At 35.5% G+C, this 20833-nt stretch overlaps 1 protein-coding gene across 1 annotated transcript in view; it reads left to right on the forward strand.

Moving 5' to 3' along the window:
* PRKX (protein kinase cAMP-dependent X-linked catalytic subunit) overlaps positions 1-20833 on the forward strand; it is a 56613-nt gene that overhangs the window by 12710 nt on the left and 23070 nt on the right. The window contains exon 2 of the mRNA XM_068424784.1: positions 16677-16845. Within this exon, the coding sequence (XP_068280885.1) occupies positions 16677-16845 (169 nt within the window). The remainder of the gene's footprint in view (positions 1-16676; positions 16846-20833) is intronic.

Genomic DNA, 20833 nt, shown 5'->3' on the forward strand with positions numbered 1-20833 from the left:
AGCCTAATTGGCATTCATTTTTGATAGAGATGTTAGGAGCTGCATTGTTTGAGAACAAACACCACTTTGTTATTTGGCCTCCCTTGTTTCTCTGAAATATGATTCTTGAAATAAAATTAAACAATGATTGTAGTAGTAGGAAAAAAACCCACACAACCTAGGAAATGCTAGGACGCTTGGGGGAGGAGGAGAGCAGAGAGAAGGAAAAAAGCCGTACTGTTTGATCACTTTGCTTTAGAGATCCTTCCATAGTGTAGTTGGTTTAGTTTTATAAGCAAGACAAATCCTTTCTTTTGGTGCAAACTATTAAATAATGTACCATAAAGTGCAATCATCTCTATAAAGAGTTTTGCGTGTCGTACACAGACCTCATTTTAAAGACCGAGGATCTCTGTAAACTTGACCTGACTTAAAAGGGCAGTACAGTGAAAACAGGTGCTTAGGGACTCTTTAAACATCGATGGTACTTAACTTGTGTACCAGCAAATCCTGTTAAGGATAACATTTAATTTTTATGTCAAGTAGTAAGGTATTCGTATCAGTCATTGGCACAACTTTCTTCTGGTACCTCCTGAGGAGGTATATTTTGGATGGTAGTGCAATGCTACTTTCCTCTTCCATCAGTGATGTGGGAAGACCTCATATATGAAATAATAATTTCATCAGTCTCTGTCCTGTCTTCTGAGACTGTTACTTGTTCCTAGGAAACGTACAAGCATCTGAAACAAACTGCAGTTCACTTCATAAAACAGTAAATATCTAATATGCCTAATAGTTTTTCTTCTTTGGCGTATTTCATATCTCTTCAGGGCAGAAGCATGCCTTTTATCTTTGCTGCTGAAAACTTAACATGCTTCAGCTTCTGTAAAAAGTGTTAATGGATGAGAAACTAATAACTGTCAGATACCAGCAACTTTCAGTTACAACTGATTTGAGTTGTACATGAACTGATGACCCGGCCCAAATAGATTGGTTTTGTGTTCATTTCTGATTCGTATATCTGGCCCTGCCTTCTAATTTTAGCATGTTTGTGCTTGTGCATTATTTCTTTAAGAGTAAGTCCTGACTTATAAATTATATTGAAATGTTTATTCTTTAAAGTGAGTAATTTAAAATGCACTTCTGTGGTAAGATGTGCTATGTCAACTGTAATAGTGAGTGAACCTCTTAGTAAGCAATGAAGCTACAATTTTGGAGAAAGAGTCTACAAGGGCATGTCAAGTACTCTTGGCATGTGAACTACAGCTCATGAATTCAATTAGCTGTAATTTAATCTATCCTATCAAGGTGGTGTTGGATTAGCTATTCATTGCTTTACTGCAGACTGTAATCCTGTTTTTAAATATATCAGACTAGGTTCAGATAATTAATTCTGAGATTTTATGGGGTGAGATAATGGGAGAGAGTAGAAGTGAGAAGCAACTGTGGCAGTAAACAACAAAATAAATTAACCTGTAGTTGGGTAAATGGATGTCTGTGTATATATATTATATATCCATATATCTATGTATATGGGTATATGTTGCCAAGAAATTTGATGTATGATGAAGACATACATAGGATAGCAGAGTGAAATAACTGAATAACTAAAAGAAAATATTATTATGAAAAAAGAAAACTTGGTTTTATTTTCAAGGTTTGAATATTAATGACTAACCATTTTCAGTGACTGGAAAGTGAGAACACTGGGGATATAAAAAGGGCTCTGTATGGCTGACTAGCTCATGACTGCAACTGTGATCTGATGGGTTGGAAATTCTGTTTCTAATAGTAAGGTCTATCTAGTAGTCTTCACTATTATTGCTACTGTATAATATACTTGATACTCTTTACAACTCTCTACAACCATACAGAGCATTATGAGTTAAGATCCGGGAAATAACTTCTCATGGCCTGTGGAATAGAGCAATTGATAAATCTTTAATGCTGAGAATTGGTTTCCATGCAGTATTCTAAATACACTACATGTAAAAGTTATACTCTTGTGTCTAGAGTAGAGGTTTGTGAGAAGGGGTGTAACCAGGTAACACCAATCATGGACTGATCAGTTTTAGATCTCAAGGTTCTGATCTTTTGATGTTTTTGACTGTCACAGATAATGGAGAGGGTTTTTTGGGGGGTTTGGTCTTGTTTTCTTTTTAAAGCTTTGTTTTTCATTTGAGGCATTCTTTAGATTAGCCAGTCCAATTAGGATGGAGAGCTGTCCATGTGTATTCAGTGAGCGTATTGTCCAAACAGTTGTCCTGAAATGCAGTTTTTAACATCTCAATTGACTTTTCTTGTGTACACATCTTAAGTGGTTTGCCACTGTACTACTTTGAGCTTAGTCACCATGAGGTTAGTGAGTGAATCCAATGAATTGTTAGGCTGAGATTCTGCAATTTGAGGCGAGTCCTGAACACTGTGTCATTAGTAAGGATGAGATTTCACCAGCCCAGACTCAATACATGTGAAGAGTTATGTGGTCTTTTCTTCTCAATGCGTTTAAAAACTGAACTACATTTGTTTGACTGAGATTGAAGTACGTTCAGATTTTATGGCAAGTTCTTGGGTCTTATGGAAAGATTTGTGTAGGGTACGTGCTCATGTATGTGTCTACTGTTTTCCTTCTTTTGGATTTATACAAATTTTTGTCTATGGTATTGTTCAAATCCTATGACATAATGATGAGGTGACTTCTTTTTTTTTATTTTAATGGAGCCAGTCTCTGAATTGACAGATAATATTTAAGGAAGGCTTACTCATAAACAATATAGAAATCATAAGTTTGAACACAATTGCCATTAGAAATAACACTTGAGATCTGTATTTTGAAAGATTATATACAATTTAAAGAAGCATATACTGTGCCATTAATGGGACTTAGTAGTGTTCTGCAACACAAGTTTTGATTTTCTTGATTTAAGCCTTCTGACACTACACATACTGTTTTATATTGAGTAAGTTGGTCATTCTGTAAAACTAGCTATCAAATAGTATAAAACTAGTCTGAAATCACTTACCTGCATTTTGTTATAAATATTTCAAGAAGTAACAAGCTTAGCTCTTCTCAAGCATTTTATATTAGCTTGGAATTTTAGGGGTGAATATTGGAGCTTGGTAAACGTAAATCAAGGTAAGCTAGATTGTGCTCATCTGTCTAAACAAAGCATCATTTCGTTGAATCTTGAAAGCCTTGGCCTGTGTGTGATTGGGGCATGTGTACTATAGGATATTTTATTTCCCTATGTCATTGGTGTTTAATTTTGAACCTTATCCTTGTCTTTGCTCTTCATATGACTGTATGAAGAATTCTCAGGTTCATATTGTGACATATATGTTTACTCTTTAAATATTTTTGTTTAGGAGCTGCTAGTAGTCATTGAAAATGAGATTTATTTCAGTAACCTTGTATGTCAATCTTGCTTTTGGATGGGGAAATATTTATTGTTTAGGGAGTTCACCTATATCCTTGGCTGTCTGTGACATACTGCATCTTCCCACAAAAATGCCATCTGGTATCAGCCAAAAAGTCTATCCTTACTGTTGAAAAATTAATCACATTATTATGATTGTTACGATATATGCCGTAACCTCTGAAACTTACTTTAGTATTGACTGTAGCAACCTGTTCACCTCTTGATTTCCCTTTTCTTGTATAGTTTGTTTCTTGAGAGTCACTTTGAAAATCAAAGTTATTTCATTAAAGGAATGTATTTGTAGGTTGTTTAGGTGTACTCTTTCATAAGTTCTCAAATGTTCTCATCCTGATTCATTTTTGTCCATTTAAATAATTGTCAGTTATGTACAACCTTCTATTTAAAGTCTTATTTGTTGGCTTGGATGGGTTTCTTGGGTGTGATGTTCAGAGGTATAATATTGGAGAGAGACTGGATCCCAGTTTGATGATGGGAGGGAAGGGAAAGCATGTGCATAAAACTAAAAAGGACAGTTGGCTTCTAACTGCAGAAACTTGGTAAAGTGTCTTTTCTTTCCTGTTAAGAAGCTGTATAGTAAAAATGGAAAAAACTAATCTATCCATTCTGTATTTCGGTCACATAGTAGGCTGAACTGAAATTAGAAAACAGAGCAGAATTTTAATTGAGTTGAGACTTATTTTTCTGAATTACAGAGAAAAAACAGTGTATTGGTCCATACAATCCTGAATAGTGTGGAAATATTTAAAGATCACAATTCTTTTCTGCTAGACTATGTAAGTGTTTACACTAAACAGAACTGTTAAATTAACATTGGCATGTCTTCAGTAATATTAGGTATTAGTACAAAGAATATTTTCAGTCTTTCCTTCTATCAGTAATGTAATTCCTGGGCACTATAGAGATTTTCCTCTGAAAAGTTTAATTGATATTTGAGAATGGAATTTGGAGACTGGGATTTTGAAACTTAATATTTGTGTTAGTGTATTTGTTCCAGTTCTATATCAGATAGAACTTTTATTTGGATATTCTAGCCTTACATCCTCTTTCTGGCATAATAGCTCTTTATGTGGTAAACATTATTATGTCCATTCGAGTGCCAAACAACAGGGATTTCTTCACCTTACCTTGGACAGTGTTACTATACCATACAAAAAATAGTGTATGGGAGAATTTGGAAAGGTAACGAACACGTGAAGTAAATTCTAGATGCATAATGCATCCTTACTCTGTAGTCTCTCAGGAATATCAGTTGATACTGCCTTATGAGTAGAAACAAAGCCTTCTCTTTGAGGAATACTTTGTTCCACTCGTGAATTCTTGGTGTATTAACCCTTAACCAAAAATAAATCCATTTGCAGTGCTTGTTCCAGATTGAAATAGTGTTTTAGGAGAAGATTCTTACTGGCTTGCAGCTTGATTTTGTTGTGCAAAACTTAATTTATGGAAGATAGAATACAGAGTCTCAGTGGCCCAGCACACTGTTCATAGCTTATAGATGCAAAGAAATTATTTGAGTCTTTTGGGAAGATATTCATTTTGCTATAGTTACAACACTAAATCCTTTGTGATTATTTGTAACAACGATTTCTCTTCTTTCTTGTGTGTAATGTCTGTTTATGAACTATATCAGTATAAAAAAAATCCTAGATGAATGAGCTGACTTCTTTAATAGCACATTCATGATACTGTGCTAGTAAGTTTTATTTGGGTCACAGCACCGAGGATCATAAAGTTGTATAGGTATCATTTGGCATAATTTTGGTGACATGTATGAAGAATTTAGTGAGTTGTTAACAATGCTTTTTTAAACCTCACAAACGTATACTTCCTTATACAAATCAGCATATTCTGTGTCAATGATTTCCATGTCATGAAATCCCACATGCACTTATCAGACCATATAACTTCAAGGTTGGTTTCTTCTTTCTGCATGTAGACCTATGCAGTGTAAATGACTGTCAAACCCACATGTGTAGAATCACTTTATAATCAGCAGAGGGAAATAGGTGCTTCTGGGTTCATAAACTGGATGTGTAAAACTGCTCTATTGAATATAGAAGTGCCTTTTTTTCCCCTCTGTTGACTTCGAAAGGTTTCCATCTGGCTGGTCCAAAGGTAGGGTCTGTAAATAAGTTGAGGAAGTTCCAACTCAAGGTGTTTGGGGAGGCTGTTTGTTGTTGCCTAAAAGATGGAGAAATTCTGTCTCTCAGCTTGTGTTTGAGGTGCAAACAAGCTGGTCAGTTACTGCTTGTACACTGTTAGCCTGAAACTTTACTACTTCCTTTTTTTTGTATTGTGAAAAGACTTTTTATAAGTTCCCAGTATAAATTGCAACAGGCCAAGAACAATGGCAGCCTTTCAGGGCATATATCCACTGTATCTTTTAATGTCCAACCGTAAGGAGATGATATGGGGCTATGTGGTTCTCTGTGGTAATCTTTTATCTTTGAAAGAAAAAAACCCTCCAGTTTGTAATTTTTCAGAAATACCAGTCTTAAGGTTTGAATGTGAACAACTAACTTTCCTATGCTTTGAGGCCTTTAACTGCTATTCAGTTAACAGGCTTTGTCTTCAATGTGAATGTCCAGAGGTTTTTCTTTTTTTTTTTTTCTGCTTTTGTTATCCTGAGTTAGCTCTAGGTCAGTGAAATTTTAAAAATGAAAGTCAAAAGTCTGTGTGAAAAAAGGTTAAATATAAAAAAAAAAAAAAAGGAAAAGTAGGTATTGGCTGCCACTGAACTTTAATTTCACTGCTAATTTGATAGAATTAGCTTTCTGAATATTAGTGTATCTGGATTTCAACCTGGCCTTTCTAGCTAAATCTCAATTTTGCTGGTATACGTGTGCATACATACATATGCAAGTGTGCTTCCAGATTACAGCCTTCTGTACCTGATTCTGTGGTAACACATAAAATAGCAGGGAATATGTAATCTTGAACAGTTTTCTGTTAGTTGCCTATTTATCTATTTCCTGAAACATACGAGAGAACTAAAGCATGCTGAGTACATTTAAATTAAGTCAAAGTTTTGATCTGTCTTCATCCAGGAGCTCTTCAACATAATTTACTCTTCAATCTTATACTTTAAAAGCATTGTAGAAATACCATATTAAGTAATGAATAGATAATCTGTTTCAAAAATATTTAAAAATATAGTTTTTGTGCACTGTGTGAAATGTCCCCCTTGATTTGTTTCTCCTTTAGCACTACTTTAGATGAAGATGGAAGTGAAATGTAATTGAAAGGAATGTATTATAAGAGGTGCTAGTCCCTCAAAGGCTTCTGTCTGGCACTGGTGAAGGAGGAAATAGGTCAAGTACAAACAACATGGCTTTTACTACCTTCATTCAGCAATAATAAACCTTTGTACTTTAACAAGCTTTTTTTGTTTGCTTTTTAAAAGGACACAGTCAGGGATATTAAGCCTGATACTTTCTTTGCATTAATATGGGACTGACTTGCATCAAGTAGTTCTTTCCGAGAAGACAAAGGAAGACATCTGCAAGAGCTGAGTTTCAGGACAGACAAAAGTACGCTGATTATGTAAAAATCCTGGAAGTGTGTAGAGGCACATATTTCTGGCTTGAAAAGGAAAGTGCCTAAACAGGTGTTAGATACCGACTAAGTACCCCTATTTCGCCTCACATAGTTCCAAGGGGGCTGCTGTTAAAGTTTAGACCCTTGCTGCTGCATGTATCTCTGATCTTTATCAGATTCCATGTAAATTCAATTTCTGTGGAACAAAGTGACTCTTCAAATCCTTCACTGATTATTGCATTTGTTTTTGTTTCTTAGTCATCAAAATCTTATTTTTATTTGTTTTTCTTAGATGAGAACATGAGTTTTGGGCACAGTCATGTTTTGTAGTTGTTTGGATGGTCAACTTTATTTTAAGGTTTTCTGTTTTCTTTGGGTATAATTATAAGCTTTGTCCATACAGTAGTTTTGTAGCAACATATAGGACCTAATACGTTCAACTGTAGCAACTGATGGAGAAAAAGCTACTGGAACAATCTATTAAGCACCTGAACTGTGGTGTATCTACTACAGAGGTGCTGTTTTAAACCTTTAAGTCCTTAATGACTGTTTCCTTTGACTGAAGTTACTTGAAAAGGTTCTAAGTCTGTTGTTGGCTTTGTGACATGGCAAATCGTTGTTTGATTGGGGTTCTTTTTGTGGAAAACTGAACTAAATATCTCCATGCTGAATTTGAGTAAAGCAACTAGCCAAATCAGTTTTGTAAATGCTTCCTGTAAACAGGGAAACTGAAGATGACAACAAAAGTGCTGACGAACAATGAGAGAGAAAGCTTTACTGTCCTCTTGGGTAAAGATTTGATTGTGGGAATTAAACGTAGCAACAGAGCTGTTTTTTCCAATTTAGTACATCCCTGCATAGGTTTTACTCACCATCTTTCTTCTTACCTTCATTGTGAGGGGGGAAAAAAAATCGCTGGGAAGCACTTCTATCTCATGATCAGAATAGAATAAGTGAAAAATAGTGTATTAATGATTTACTGGAATTGATTCTTTATGCACTACCAGAGATAAACTGCAAGTTATTCGTCTTCATAGAAAATTAGAGGTCAGTCCCTTTTGGCTTAGACTGCTTCTGGGATATCTAGTTCAAAATTTTGAATACCAACTCAAGAAGTAGGAGCCATGTATTCACAACAGCAGCCTCAAAATTAAACAGTATCTGAAGAAAGATTAGGATGCATCATTTTGGGTTATAATATAAAATGTTTCTGTTGTAGCATTTTTTTAAAAAAACAATCAAAAGGAATCTTGTAGCCTAAAATCTGGGGTTTGATGGTATCTAGAATAATACTAGACTCATCTTTTTGGTTTTCCTTCTCTTTGCCTGGGTCTGGTTACTTTGTGATGCATTCATGTATTATTTTGTTTGTGGTAATAAGCGAGTGTGTAACACATTTTAATTAAAAATAGTAACTTTTAGCGTAAGTGTCCATCAATTTGTTTTAGGTTTCATTTTAAGGAAGCTGTTTCATAGTGTTTTTGAACACTTAAAAAATAATTAAAGCAATTATAATTATAAAATATTAACTTGGAGTACAGATTCATTTAGAAAGAATCCTGAATTGCTCTAAACTTGATGGGAATTTTGAGCACCAGTTCGTGGACAGGAGGTGGCTAGATGTTGGGTTTTATATGTCTGGCTTTTGTTGTTTGAGAGATTTTTGGGGAAAAAAAGCAACACAAAAAAACCCTTCTCTTTAATATTTGCATTCCAAGAAGCTCTCAGTTAACATGCTTATTTTAATCTCTCCCTATCTGAAAGAAGCAATTCTGTGAATAGGATTTGAATGACGTTTTATAACTTTAAAAAGTCTGAAGATAGCCTATCTTGCTAGTACACTTTCTAATTTACATATTCTTTTCCAACTATTAAAAAGTGACACTTTTTGATAATGCTTTAATTACCTGAAATTCTTATCTGATTAAATATTTAATGCTTTCTAGTGTTTTAACTTGGAATGTGTTGCTAGCCAGACAGGTACCAGAGTCTTATCTTAACTGTGCTTGTCTTTTAAAATATAATAGAACAAGTTTTTTTAAAGTCAGGTCAATACAGATTGATAAGCTTTACTTTTAGGAGGGATTTGGTATCATTTAAAATATACTGTTTCAACAGACCTCCCAAATTTAGTTCAGCAAAAGTAGTATAGAGCTTAGTTTCTAGGTGAAAAAGGAGTATATCTTTAAAGGTTTCTATTTGTGCTGTTTTAATAAATTGTTTACATCTTTTCAGTTTTGCAGTTGAGGCCCATCAACACTTCATGTGCAATATTTAAATAGGTAAAAGTAGGAGTAATAATGACTTTGCAATGTCCTGTTTTCAATACGGAGGAAAAACTTTTCATCCACTCATCTGTTCATATTCTTTATATCAATGTGTCACAAATCACAGGTAGCTGGAGGCATGGAAAGACTTACAAAAATACCATTGAAGAATCAAGTGGAGAAATAACAGTTTTATGATAGTTGTTCTGAAGATTGTGGATGTTAAAGTTTTGTGAAGGGACATGGACATGCATTTAAATTCAATGTTCTAAGTGCTGTTTATAAATTGAAAGGATTAAGGGTTATCTTATCACCAGCAGGCTGGTGACTTTCTGATCTCATGTATTTATTGATCCCTGGTATTTAAAAATAAATAAAGAATAAAGAGAGAGATGAAACTTTCAAGGATTCTACTTATTCTGTTTAAAGACATCCTGATATTTACAATATTTTCATAGAGACTCAATAAATTGAGCCAAAAAAAAAAAAAAAAGCTGGAGTTAGAAAGGAACTGCTGTCATGATTGTTCTGTTGAATGGCACCTTTTGGAAATCAGGAACCTGTCTCTGAACCATGTGAAAAACAGGAAGCTTAACTGGTGGGTATTAATTAGCCTGGTGATTCCTGTGTTCTTAATTCTTGAGGATTGTAATTCAGAAAGATTTAAATGGGTGGATCAACAGCAAGAGTTGTTGACACAGTTGCTTGGTATTCTCTGGCATATCAAATCTTGTGCAAAGTTGAAAAGAGACTGTACCAAATTCCAGATTGTTAAATGTGGTTTTAATCATGTGTTGTTACAGGCTCCCTGTGTACAAAGTAAGAAAGAACCTGAAAATATGTCAGATGTTTGGAATCTGGAAGCAGCAAAGAGGTGGAAATTTTTCACAGCAGCATCTTTGAGTAAAAGCTAGGCTGTACTTCGAACATGCATTGCTACTTTCAACTTCAGCTGAGCTGGGATAAAGAATTAATGATACTGAGCTTTCAGTTGAAAAATGGGTTGACAAGAGATGAGTCTGGAATCCAAAATAGAAGTAAGAGAGAACCACTGGTGTGCCACTGGCAATAAAATTCCTGGGACAGGTAGTCTGAAAAGTGATGATCTTGCCTGGAATGTAGAGGGCATATTTCTTGCTGTGTAGTATCTCATATTGTTGCTAAGTAGAAAGGCGTTTTCTCTATCCAAGGAGTTGCTAGTGTAAACTGAATCATAGCACAAATGGATGAATGAACAAGTCATAGAAGCAAGCTGCTCTGACAGAGCTGCACATGGTGAACACTACACGAGGTATCTCTCTTTTATGTGCTTTTAAGCTCTTTTAATCAGGCTGTCTCCTCAGATGCGTGATCACTGAAGGATATATAAAAGCTTTGCAAAATTATTGTCTGACATTTACTTCTTACATTCAATAGTATGAGGAACGCAGTTCTAGACAGACCAACAGGCAGCCTGTAAAGCCTTCTCTAAATTTATTTATTTCTCTGGCATGTTTTTCAGGTTTAGATCAGAACCCTCTAGAGTGGTATAGAAGTGTAGAAGCAGCAGTCTAAGAGTTATGATGATCAAGCCACAGCTGGTTTGTGGAACAGTGTGAAGACACTGAATTTGAGAAGATTTGAGTGGTAGTCTGCAAGGCATTTTCAGTTGACACTGGTCTATGAGTTGGAAAAAAAAAAAAAAGTGAACTTAGCCACTGTGATATCCAGAATCATCATCCTCGTTCTGTGTTGCCCTGTTCATGTGCCAACCACATCTTCTGTTGTAGAAGCTCACAGTTGCTCATGTCGTGTGGTTTCCCCGTATCTTTCTCTCAAGTGTTAATCTTCTGACTACCAGTCTATTTGGGCAGGCTGGTTTCCTTTGCTGTGCCATTTCTTCCCCTTCTTTGTCAAGAATTATTGACAACCCCCACTCCCCATTTTAAGACATGTATTGCTAGGCTGTTCAAGTTCCATCCCAAGATGCAACAGATGTTAAATGGCAGAAGAATTTGCCATTCAATAGTGAGTTTGTAATCTGATACAATTCACTTAGTTTATCTCTGATACTGAACAGAATTAAGTCTGTTGTGCTTGTTACTACCAATAAAGACTAACATGTGGCACAGTAGGAGACGTTTCTTCTCACTGTAAATAAAAGCTGATACATCTGATACTTTTTGTAGGCATCTGTGGAAGTCAGGACCAACCCCTTTGGGACTCAGAAACAAGCCCTCAGGGTCGTGGATCTCACATGACCTAGTTTAATCTTCATTAAAACAGATGGTATCTATCTGAGCAAGGCAAACTTGGTTTTAAGAAAGAGCTGGGGATTAAAAGGATGGGAAGCTGGAACAGCTGGGCCTAATTAATGGGAGCAAATAAAGAGGCAAACTAAGCATTAAATTAGTCACCTACATCAATAACAAAATAGACACTACATGACTACTCACTCAATTGTTCTAGCTGATCAAAAGTTGCAGGATTGGTTTTCCTACCATCAAAAGTATCTGAAATTGCATCAGAAATATTCCCACATTCTTTATTCTTTTCTACCAGGCTTCAAAGAGAGTAAAATCTTGGAAGCTGGCTATGGTACTTCGGCATGGCTTTAGGGAATCCAGCTTGTTTTGTAAGGCTGAGAATGCCCTTCTTGCGTTTCATACCTACGCCAAGCTGGTCCTCTGCAGTTTTTTCGCCTCCTCCCTTTGTGTGTGTTTAACATGAGAAGGTTACCTAATTGAGACGATTGCTGGCATTCCTTCGAGTTCTGCAACCACATTAAATTTGCAAAGGGATCCAAAAATTTTATTGTTTCTGTTGCAAACAGATTGTACTGGATTAGTGGTTAGCATTTTGCATGCTTGTTCTGTTTGCTGGTGTAGTCCTGAAAATCCTGAATTGTGTTACATGTTGCAAATAGCACAGGCACTCTTGGCTTGCTTTGGTTACTGGTAGACAGAAACCTTCATTTGCTATATACCAGAACAGGGAGAAGGGGACTGTGCAAATAAACTACTTTTACCTTCTAATAATAACTGTTTTCATGAGGTATAATTTTCTGATGTAAGTACATTTTTGCTCTGAAACTCTGTCATTACATGTTGTAATAAAGAGAGACGGGTAGGGATACGTGCATGTGTGTGTAGCCATTGCGCTTCCTTCAGCAGGATAGTACTTGGTAGATCCCAAGACTCATCCAGATCGGTACACAGTCCGTGAAGTTCTCTTGATTTGAAGTAAACATTAAATAAATGTCAGTAGAATATTGTGCAAATCTGTAAACACTGTATTTCCTTTCATTATTATGTGCAAGATGGGCAAGTACAGAATATTTCTATTTTAAGGTAATCCTGAGGAATGTTTACTTATCTGGCATGGAAGGTCAAATTTAGCCAGTTCATACAGCTGAGCTCTGCAGTGATCAGGGCAAAAAAATTGAACAATTCTTTCATGGGGATTAACAGAAGCTGTTCTGTGAGCTTAGTGTCTCCTTACTGGAGGGAAGGAGGCAGTCGTGCTTTGATAGAAGACTAGTAACCCCACTTTTTTCTGCTTCCAAAAACCTTCCCTCAAATTTATGGAGCTGGGCCTCCATCTTATGCACTGCCACTTCGCTGCTTCCAATTTTTAGTTTTCTTTCCATGAATAAGAGAGGCAGAATTTCCACCTAGTCACAGCAATAAGACCTGTTTTTATAAACCAGCTAGATTTTCTTTACTGTGCGAAACAACTATAACAACACCTTGTTATACCCTCCCACGTTGACCGTCATGCCCCATCTCATTCCTCCCTGCCATTTGCAAGGAAATTTTAAAAATCTTTGCAGAAATGGCTAAAAGCATGAGCAGGAGATCCAGACCAAAAGTTTGAAGTTAGATATTTGAATTGTAGTCATCTTTGTATGCAAACTTTATCTTGTTGTCTGAAGACTGGCTAAGCAAAAAAAAAAAAAGCTCAACAATTAGTCTTGTATGTGGTTGTGCAAAGGCATAAATTAAACCCCATTTGCTTACTTTTATACAACTGTTTTTAAGTTTCAGCAAGTTCGTCTGCTCCCCCTTGTTAATGGCCCCACACGGTTGAAGTCTTTTTTTTTTTTTTTTCCTTGGCTGAAAAAATACGTGGTACTTGCCATGTTCTCTTTGCTTCTCTTTGCAGTGAGAGGAGTTTGACTGAACGGCTTAAATGGTGTAAGCAAATTCCAGAACATCACTATTATTTTTCTTTAGGGCTTTAAGAGAGTATATTGTTTGTCAAAAGTGCTGAAAGGGTGGTAGTTGTGTCTGGGTATTGTCACTACCAACTGATGCAGGCCTAATGGATTTTCTGAGAAGACTTGAATAGGAGAAAATTCATATTATGAGAAGAGATGTCTGAAAACAAATGTTAGATGACTTCTTGGTCTGTATTGTCATCTTGATTTTCATAGTTGCTTGAAATTGGGCTACCATGTTTGAAAAAAGACTGCAATCAGTTCAGCAATAAAACTGGTTAGGGAGGTTATATGTTCTCGCCTGCCTGTGTGGTCTTCTGGTTTTCCCAGAGGCTGTCTAGGTGCTTGCCACTATTCTGGAATAGCCTGCCAGGCTTTGCTGCTCCTGGCAGAGACATTTTTAAAGAGGCTGTGTTTCCAAAGTTAGAACTGTTGCTAAATAAGTCCCTGACAGGTCCTTCTTTGAAAATGGATGGAATTTGGGATTGCTACTATTATTACTGTGTTATTTCTGAGCAGCACCATTTGTAGAGTTAGACCAATAGCATAATGAAAAAATAAAGCATTCTAAACTAAAAATTTCTGGGACAAGTAGAACAAGTGATGAAACATGAGATTGCTAGAAACCTAGGAACAATTAGGTATGTGTTCACTTCTGACTTTCCTGACGAATATGTCTATGGAAGCACTTTGTTCATACAAGTATCAAAATGCATAGAAAAAACAGCATTTACTTATAGGCTTGGTACTGTTAATTTCACCGAGTCCACTTGTGTAAGTCTTAAAAATTTAAGACGATTTTTAGTTTTAGTGTGCAATGTGACTATAGTTATTCTTGACAGTCTTTTTACTCAGAACTTAAATTTTAGCTCCTAATTCTGAAATAACCTAAGTTAATTTTTTGTCTATGCATTCAATAAGGATGTAAATAATCAGTGTTTTAAGTAGCTCAAACAGATGGCTCTGCTTGGAAGCTTTTGGGCCTTTTTTTTTGTATGGATTATTTTTACTGCAAAAGCCCATCCCCGTGAAAATAAGGTGGTTTACAGGTATAGTCATGTCATGTGAGTGCATTGTTAAAGGATTTAATTGCATGATAAATTTTCCAGGGTAACCTGGTGGCTTACTTCACTGTAACAGCAGGCTTTGTCTGAGACCTGTTTACAATTTTCATGGCTAAAGAACTGTAACTCAGGATAGGTGGGAATGTAAAATTGCTTTGATAGTATCTTTTGTGCTTGGACAACTGTAATCCTCCCTGGGTTTGTGTAGTAAGAAGTTTTATCTCGAAAGCTGGTTTTGAAAGCTGTATTGGTAATGGAGCTGCAATTTCAATAAAACTGGATTGCTGAAGTTGTTAGTTTCTAGTTTGTAATATGAATATTTTGGTTTGTGTCTTAGTAAACACCATGCTCTTAAACAATATTACAAGTGACTGGAAAAAATAGTTGTTAAATGAAATGTAAATGTTTTAAGTGAGAATACACATACAGAAAACAGACTTTTTTCTAATAAATTCTCAAGTTTCTTGAACCTACTAGAGGCAAAAACTCCCTTGTTTTTTCTATCCTCCTGAAGTAATGCAGTTTTGGAAGTTCATTTTTTTTGTCTCTCACCCTTGCCTCTCTCTCAAGAATTATTTCCTTTCACATACATACTCATCTTCCTGCACCCACTATGTCTTAGAAAATTGTCTTGTAGTATAGGTTGATCATAACCATTCAGCAAAATCTGAAATCAATTGACATACCAGTAAATAATCTTGAAGCAGGTCTATGGGCTGCCTTCCTAGGGTATGTGCAAAGAAAGGGATGGTTGTGAGTTTAAGTGTAACATTTTGCTTTATTTGGAAGGCGTTTCTCAACAAAAGAGTGACCTTTTTCAAGTTAGGCAATTGGTTTGAATGCCAAGCATCCTTTATAGCGGCACATATTTTTGTCAGAGAATAGGATTAAAAATATCTGATGTACTGTTCTGATGGAACCTACATGGCTTTGTTAAATGAGCAAAAAAACCAATGAGCAACCACCCAATGAGCTGAAATGTGTGTTTATCTTCAAATGTATAACACTGTGCTGCAGTACAAATAGCAGTGTGGCTAAATGTGCTAGCTTTAACTTTCATTTCAAATGAAAAGAAATACTCAGTTCAGTTGTGTATAATTGTCTTGAGTACAATGCACTTCAAAGGAACTTTAATGACTATTGAATAGAGAAATGCATAATACATTATTTAAAAGACAATATATTTTTATTTTCCTTTTATATTTGTAAGAGTGAATTGAAAAAGCAATACATTAATTACAAAAAAAGTGCCTGAAATCTGCTGTTTTCATGTAATGATGCAACAACATAAGCAGATTTTTTTTTAATTTCTTTTTAGAAGGGTCAGCAACTTTTAAGTATTTTTTCACATCAGTATCTTATCCTACTGAATCACTTCACCTGTCTGTGCACATTTAAGGGAATAATCTCCTCACCTGAATAATTGCAGACAGCTGTTCTCAGTCACTGAACCTTGGTAGATGAATATTTTGAATTTTTATTGTTGTCATCATTTTTGTATATTCTGTACTCTTCATGTTATAAGTTTTAACATTTTAAAACCTGATTGACTTTTAGCTACCTTGTTTTAATAAATAATGTATGGAAAGTTAAGTAGTTTTTTCTGTGTTGAGGAATTATTAAATCCATTACAATTGAACTTGACATCTTGGTCAGTGATGATTTTTGGTTTTTTTTTTATGCCACACATTGTGGATATAATAAGCTTAACGCTACTTTTGAGTTTATCCCACTACTCCCCACCTGTTGTAAATTAAAACTGATCTCTGAAATTTGAGAGCGTTTCCCAGCCTTTCTTCTGCACTTGAGAACAGTTTTGCTTGTTTCGTTTATATTGGTTACATTTTAATCTTATATATTACATACTTTTTTTTTAAATACATCTCCCTTACCCTTTCTCAGGCCCACTTCTCTTCTTTGCAAGAAATGCTTCCAGTATCTATCCAAAGAGTGGCAGTATGACAATACTGTTATTTTTATTAAATCATTATCACCAAAAATTGAGAAATCTCAAGAAAAAAATTGTGTGAAAACAGGTAAAAAACATAATACTGATACATTGATGAGGAAAAACAAACAATAAAAAAAAAGACAAACCAGGAAATTAGTTCCTGTAGGTTTTAGTTTAGTAAATTATCTTGGCTTTTCTTCTTTTTCACAATAAGTCGACGTTTCTTCTTCAACTTCTCAGGCACAGGCACCTTTGGGCGTGTTCATCTGGTGAAGGAAAAAATGGGCAAACGTTACTTTGCACTGAAAGTAATGAGCATCCCTGATGTCATTCGACTGAAGCAAGAGCAACATGTGCACAATGAAAAGTCAGTCTTGAAAGAAGTCAACCACCCGTTTTTGATCAGACTGTAAGTTGTTGTATTTTTTTAATTCGTGTAACTCATATATAAAGTGCAGTTAAAGTTTTCCAGAGTCTCATTGCAAGTTCTTATGTACTTAACCAACACCAAGCATTTAATATATGTTATGTAATGTAGACTAAAATAGACTTCAGTCTAAAATAATTATCATATAAGAATCAATTTAAAATCAAGAGGCATAATTTAAACATTTAAGCAATAATTTATTATAAGCTTTACTCTGTCTCTTATTTTTATACTGCAGAAGAGAAATTTTCTTAAGTGAAGGGAAAATACTAATGAAGAAATGTTAGGATTGGCTCATCAAAATGACTTCCAGAATGATTCTTGATGTTAGGATGGCAAGAAAATAATTATTTCTACATAGAATCATAGAACAGAATGGTTTGGGTTGGAAGGGACCTTAAAGATCATCTAGTTCCAACCCCCCTGCCACAGGCAGGGACACCTTTCCACTTGACCAGGTTGCTCAAAGCCCCATCCAACCTGGCCTTGAACACTGCCAGGGAGGGGCATCCACAACTTCTCTGGGCAACCTGTTCCAGTGTCTCACCACCCTCACAGTAAAGAATTTCTTCCTTTATTTTATATATATGTCCTGTAGATATCTAGATAAAGATATAATTCGATTTAAGTATCTGCTTTTTAAAAACTTTTGTGAACTTTGTTTTTGCAAACTTTAAAGAGTTTAAATGACTGTAGCACTTCTTGGGCTTTGTTATTCCCATATTTGAGGTTAAGTGGTGGAACCTATTGAGAAACATGATTTAAACACAGTTCATGAAGGATACTTTTTTTAGTGGAATTGTGGTGATTCTAATGATCCAAATGAACCGTTTATTAAGGCGAGAAGGCATCATACTTTTCTGTTCCTAGCATCACAATGCCTTTTGTGTATCCAAGTCCATGTCTATTAATGGGATAACTAAACATCTGGGTAATTGCACAGTTAATTTCCATTTATATTTTCTCATGCATGGATACAGGGCCATTGACCAAGATTTGTTTTGCATTTACTTGCCTTACTCAGTTTTACATAAAATTACACAAAATTAGTCTTAGTTAATCTCTAGCTGCAGGCATTGCAGCCTCCTTCCAGGGCTAAGAAAGTATCAGAGGGAAAAGAAGAGGCAAAAGAATGGTAGTCATCTTAAAGATGGAAAGAGCCCTGCAGGAGGAGGCTTTTTCCGTGTTCTAGTGTTGCCTTTTCCAGCATCATGATGCTATTAGTTTACAGCCAGTGTTCAGAAATCTTGTGTGGCATAGTATGAGCAAGATGAGTTCTAGGGTATGTGGAGTTTGAGTTGCATGCAGGAAAGCAAGATGGAGAGGCTGATTACATCTGGTTAGACTGGTTAAAATATGGACGGAACAGGGGGAAAGGGGTTTTATATGTATATCTATGTACATACGTAAATTCTTTTTAAAAAAGATAAAACGTACCAAAAACAACAACCAAACAAAAAACCCAACCCAGTACGTTTGTGCATCTGGAACAGTGCAGCAAGCGTGGGAATAGAGAAACTTGGGTGAGATGGGATACGAGGGTTCGTATCCATACAGAAGCAATCAAAAAACCAAACTGATAAATTTTCTTGGATTTCATTCATGACTTATTTCCAAAATGTCAGATTTTTAAAATCACCAAAGGAAGGACACAATTCAAATGGAAGTTCACTTGTGTGCAAGGCAGATGTTCTTCATGTCTTCTAGCTCTCTGCCTTTTCTGTTGACATGTTCATTGAGATGCTGCATCAGTTATGCTCATATAATTGTCCATGTGATGCCTTTGTCCCTTGGCAAAGGAGGCTCAAAGCAACCTAGCTGAAATGAAGTAGTTAAATTTTAAGTCACATGAATATTTGTGTTAAACAAGCATTCATGGATGATTATAACTGATTGTATGACAAATAAAACACTCTGAGGCTTTTTATGTGTCTAACAGCTTTTTTCAGCCACCTCCTTCCCTACCCAATTCATGTATTTTTCCATGAATTCGTTGACTATAATTGATCAACAAAAAGGGGAAAATTTTTTCTATATAGTTCTGCTTCAATGCCTTTGAACTGTGTTATCTACATAGTCTGGTTTTTATATTTTCAATTAGCGTCACCGTCTTAAACATGGATAGTATCTTCCTCTGGTTGCAAAACAAGGAATATGTGTCAGTGCAGCATAATACTGTAATTTTTTTAGCACTTTATGATGGAGAATTTTAAAATAATGCTGTACATAAATTATTTCTGCTGTTCATCCTTCCTATATCTTCCTATATATGAAGACTTTTATATAAGAATTTTGTTTCCTGTTACTTTTGGGAAATGCCTTTCCTGCAAATAGGGAGGTCCTGTTTTTCTGTAGATACTGAAGTTATTTATCTACTTATTTTTCAAACTGGTTTTTTTGGAAATGCTTGTTTGGTGCTCTTGCAACAACTGGTCACTGGAGACTCCTAGGCAATCTTTACTGACATGTTTGAATGACGTATCATACCTCTGTGGGTGCAGGAGTACATATTGTGCTGTAATTTTGACATGTATCTTTGAATCTTTTCAAGAGAACAAGAATTAATAACAATCAACTGTGTCTTATAGTCCTGTAACCTAAAATAGATTATTTGTCTCTAAGAGTTCACAATGGCATCCAAAGTTCATGTGGTGAAGCTGAATTGTGAAGTTACATGACACCATGCACATTATTCTAATCACAGCTTCTGTGATATTTTCCTTTTTTTGTATTAAAATACCATTTAAAGCAATCTGTATCGCAAATATTTAAGTTCTTTATTTTGCTATTTTTCATGTATACCAAATAACTTATCCATTTTTCTATGGATAGACAAACCTCTAAGAGTCAGTTCTTGAAGAAATTAATTCCAGTAAAAATACTGTGTTTTCATGGTCTAGGTCTTCCATTTTTTTCTTCTGTATTTGTCAGATTTTGTCCTTCCTCTCCTCTGTTCATGTTTTTTTAAATATGTGATTTGCTTTGGTTTTGCCCATTCCTGTTCCTCTTTCTTTGTTTCTTGTAGGTGCAACTTTGCCTAACTACTTAAAATACATCTCAAGAGTGTTTTTACATAGTCAATAAAGATACTGTGAACATCATCAATAGCCAATTAATGATGTTGATGACTTTGTGATAGGGAAGTAGTACCATAAAATCAAAAGGCAAGCCTGGGCTCTGCTTTCTTCATTGCTTTGAAGGGATGAAGGAGCCATTGCTGATGTCTGATAGCCTGTCTCATTATTTGCCTCAGTGCTGGTATCAAGAAAGAAAATCTTACTGAGCAAAAGTCACTCACAGGTTTGGGAGCTCAGTTTGCTCTGCGTATCTTTCTTGAGACTTTGTGCCTTGATTAGAAACCAGTAAAGGAGCAGGGAAAAAAAACACACAAACAAAAAGATATTTGGTCTTTCCATTCTTGTGATACTGCAGAAGCAGTTACTAGAAGCTAAAGTAACTTCTATTCTCTATCCATAATGTAGGTAGGGATACAGTCTATTATCATAGTAATAGGGGTAGCTGTTTGTTTTAAAATGGTAGAATATTCTTCAAGATGTTACCGTATACTTATTTTCTTCTAACTGTTGAGTTACGTTTGGGTGTGTGGTACATGAGTTGTTTAATGTGGGTAGAATGGAAAACAGCTTAGTTTTGGGCAATGTGGAAGAGGATTCCTGAATTCTGTAATGAAGCATTTGAAAGCCACATGGAATTATTTTCTTTCTTCCTTAGCTGCTCTTTACTGCACTCTAGTAATGGATGTAACACAATAATAGTTCTTAAATTAAAGGCAACAGTCTGAGGAATGGAAGGTACTTAGCATTAGGTTAATTCTGAGGTACAGAAATGAATCTTGGTTTGCTGTCGTTTTTGCTTTTCTGTTGCTTTTCTTAAAGATACCATAGAAGAGCAACCATTGTGATCTGATGCTTTAGTTGAGGTTGTATATTACTGGGGAGGAAGGGATAGG

Source organism: Nyctibius grandis, chromosome 2 (assembly GCF_013368605.1).
Source record: "Nyctibius grandis isolate bNycGra1 chromosome 2, bNycGra1.pri, whole genome shotgun sequence".
Lineage (NCBI taxonomy): Eukaryota > Metazoa > Chordata > Aves > Nyctibiiformes > Nyctibiidae > Nyctibius > Nyctibius grandis.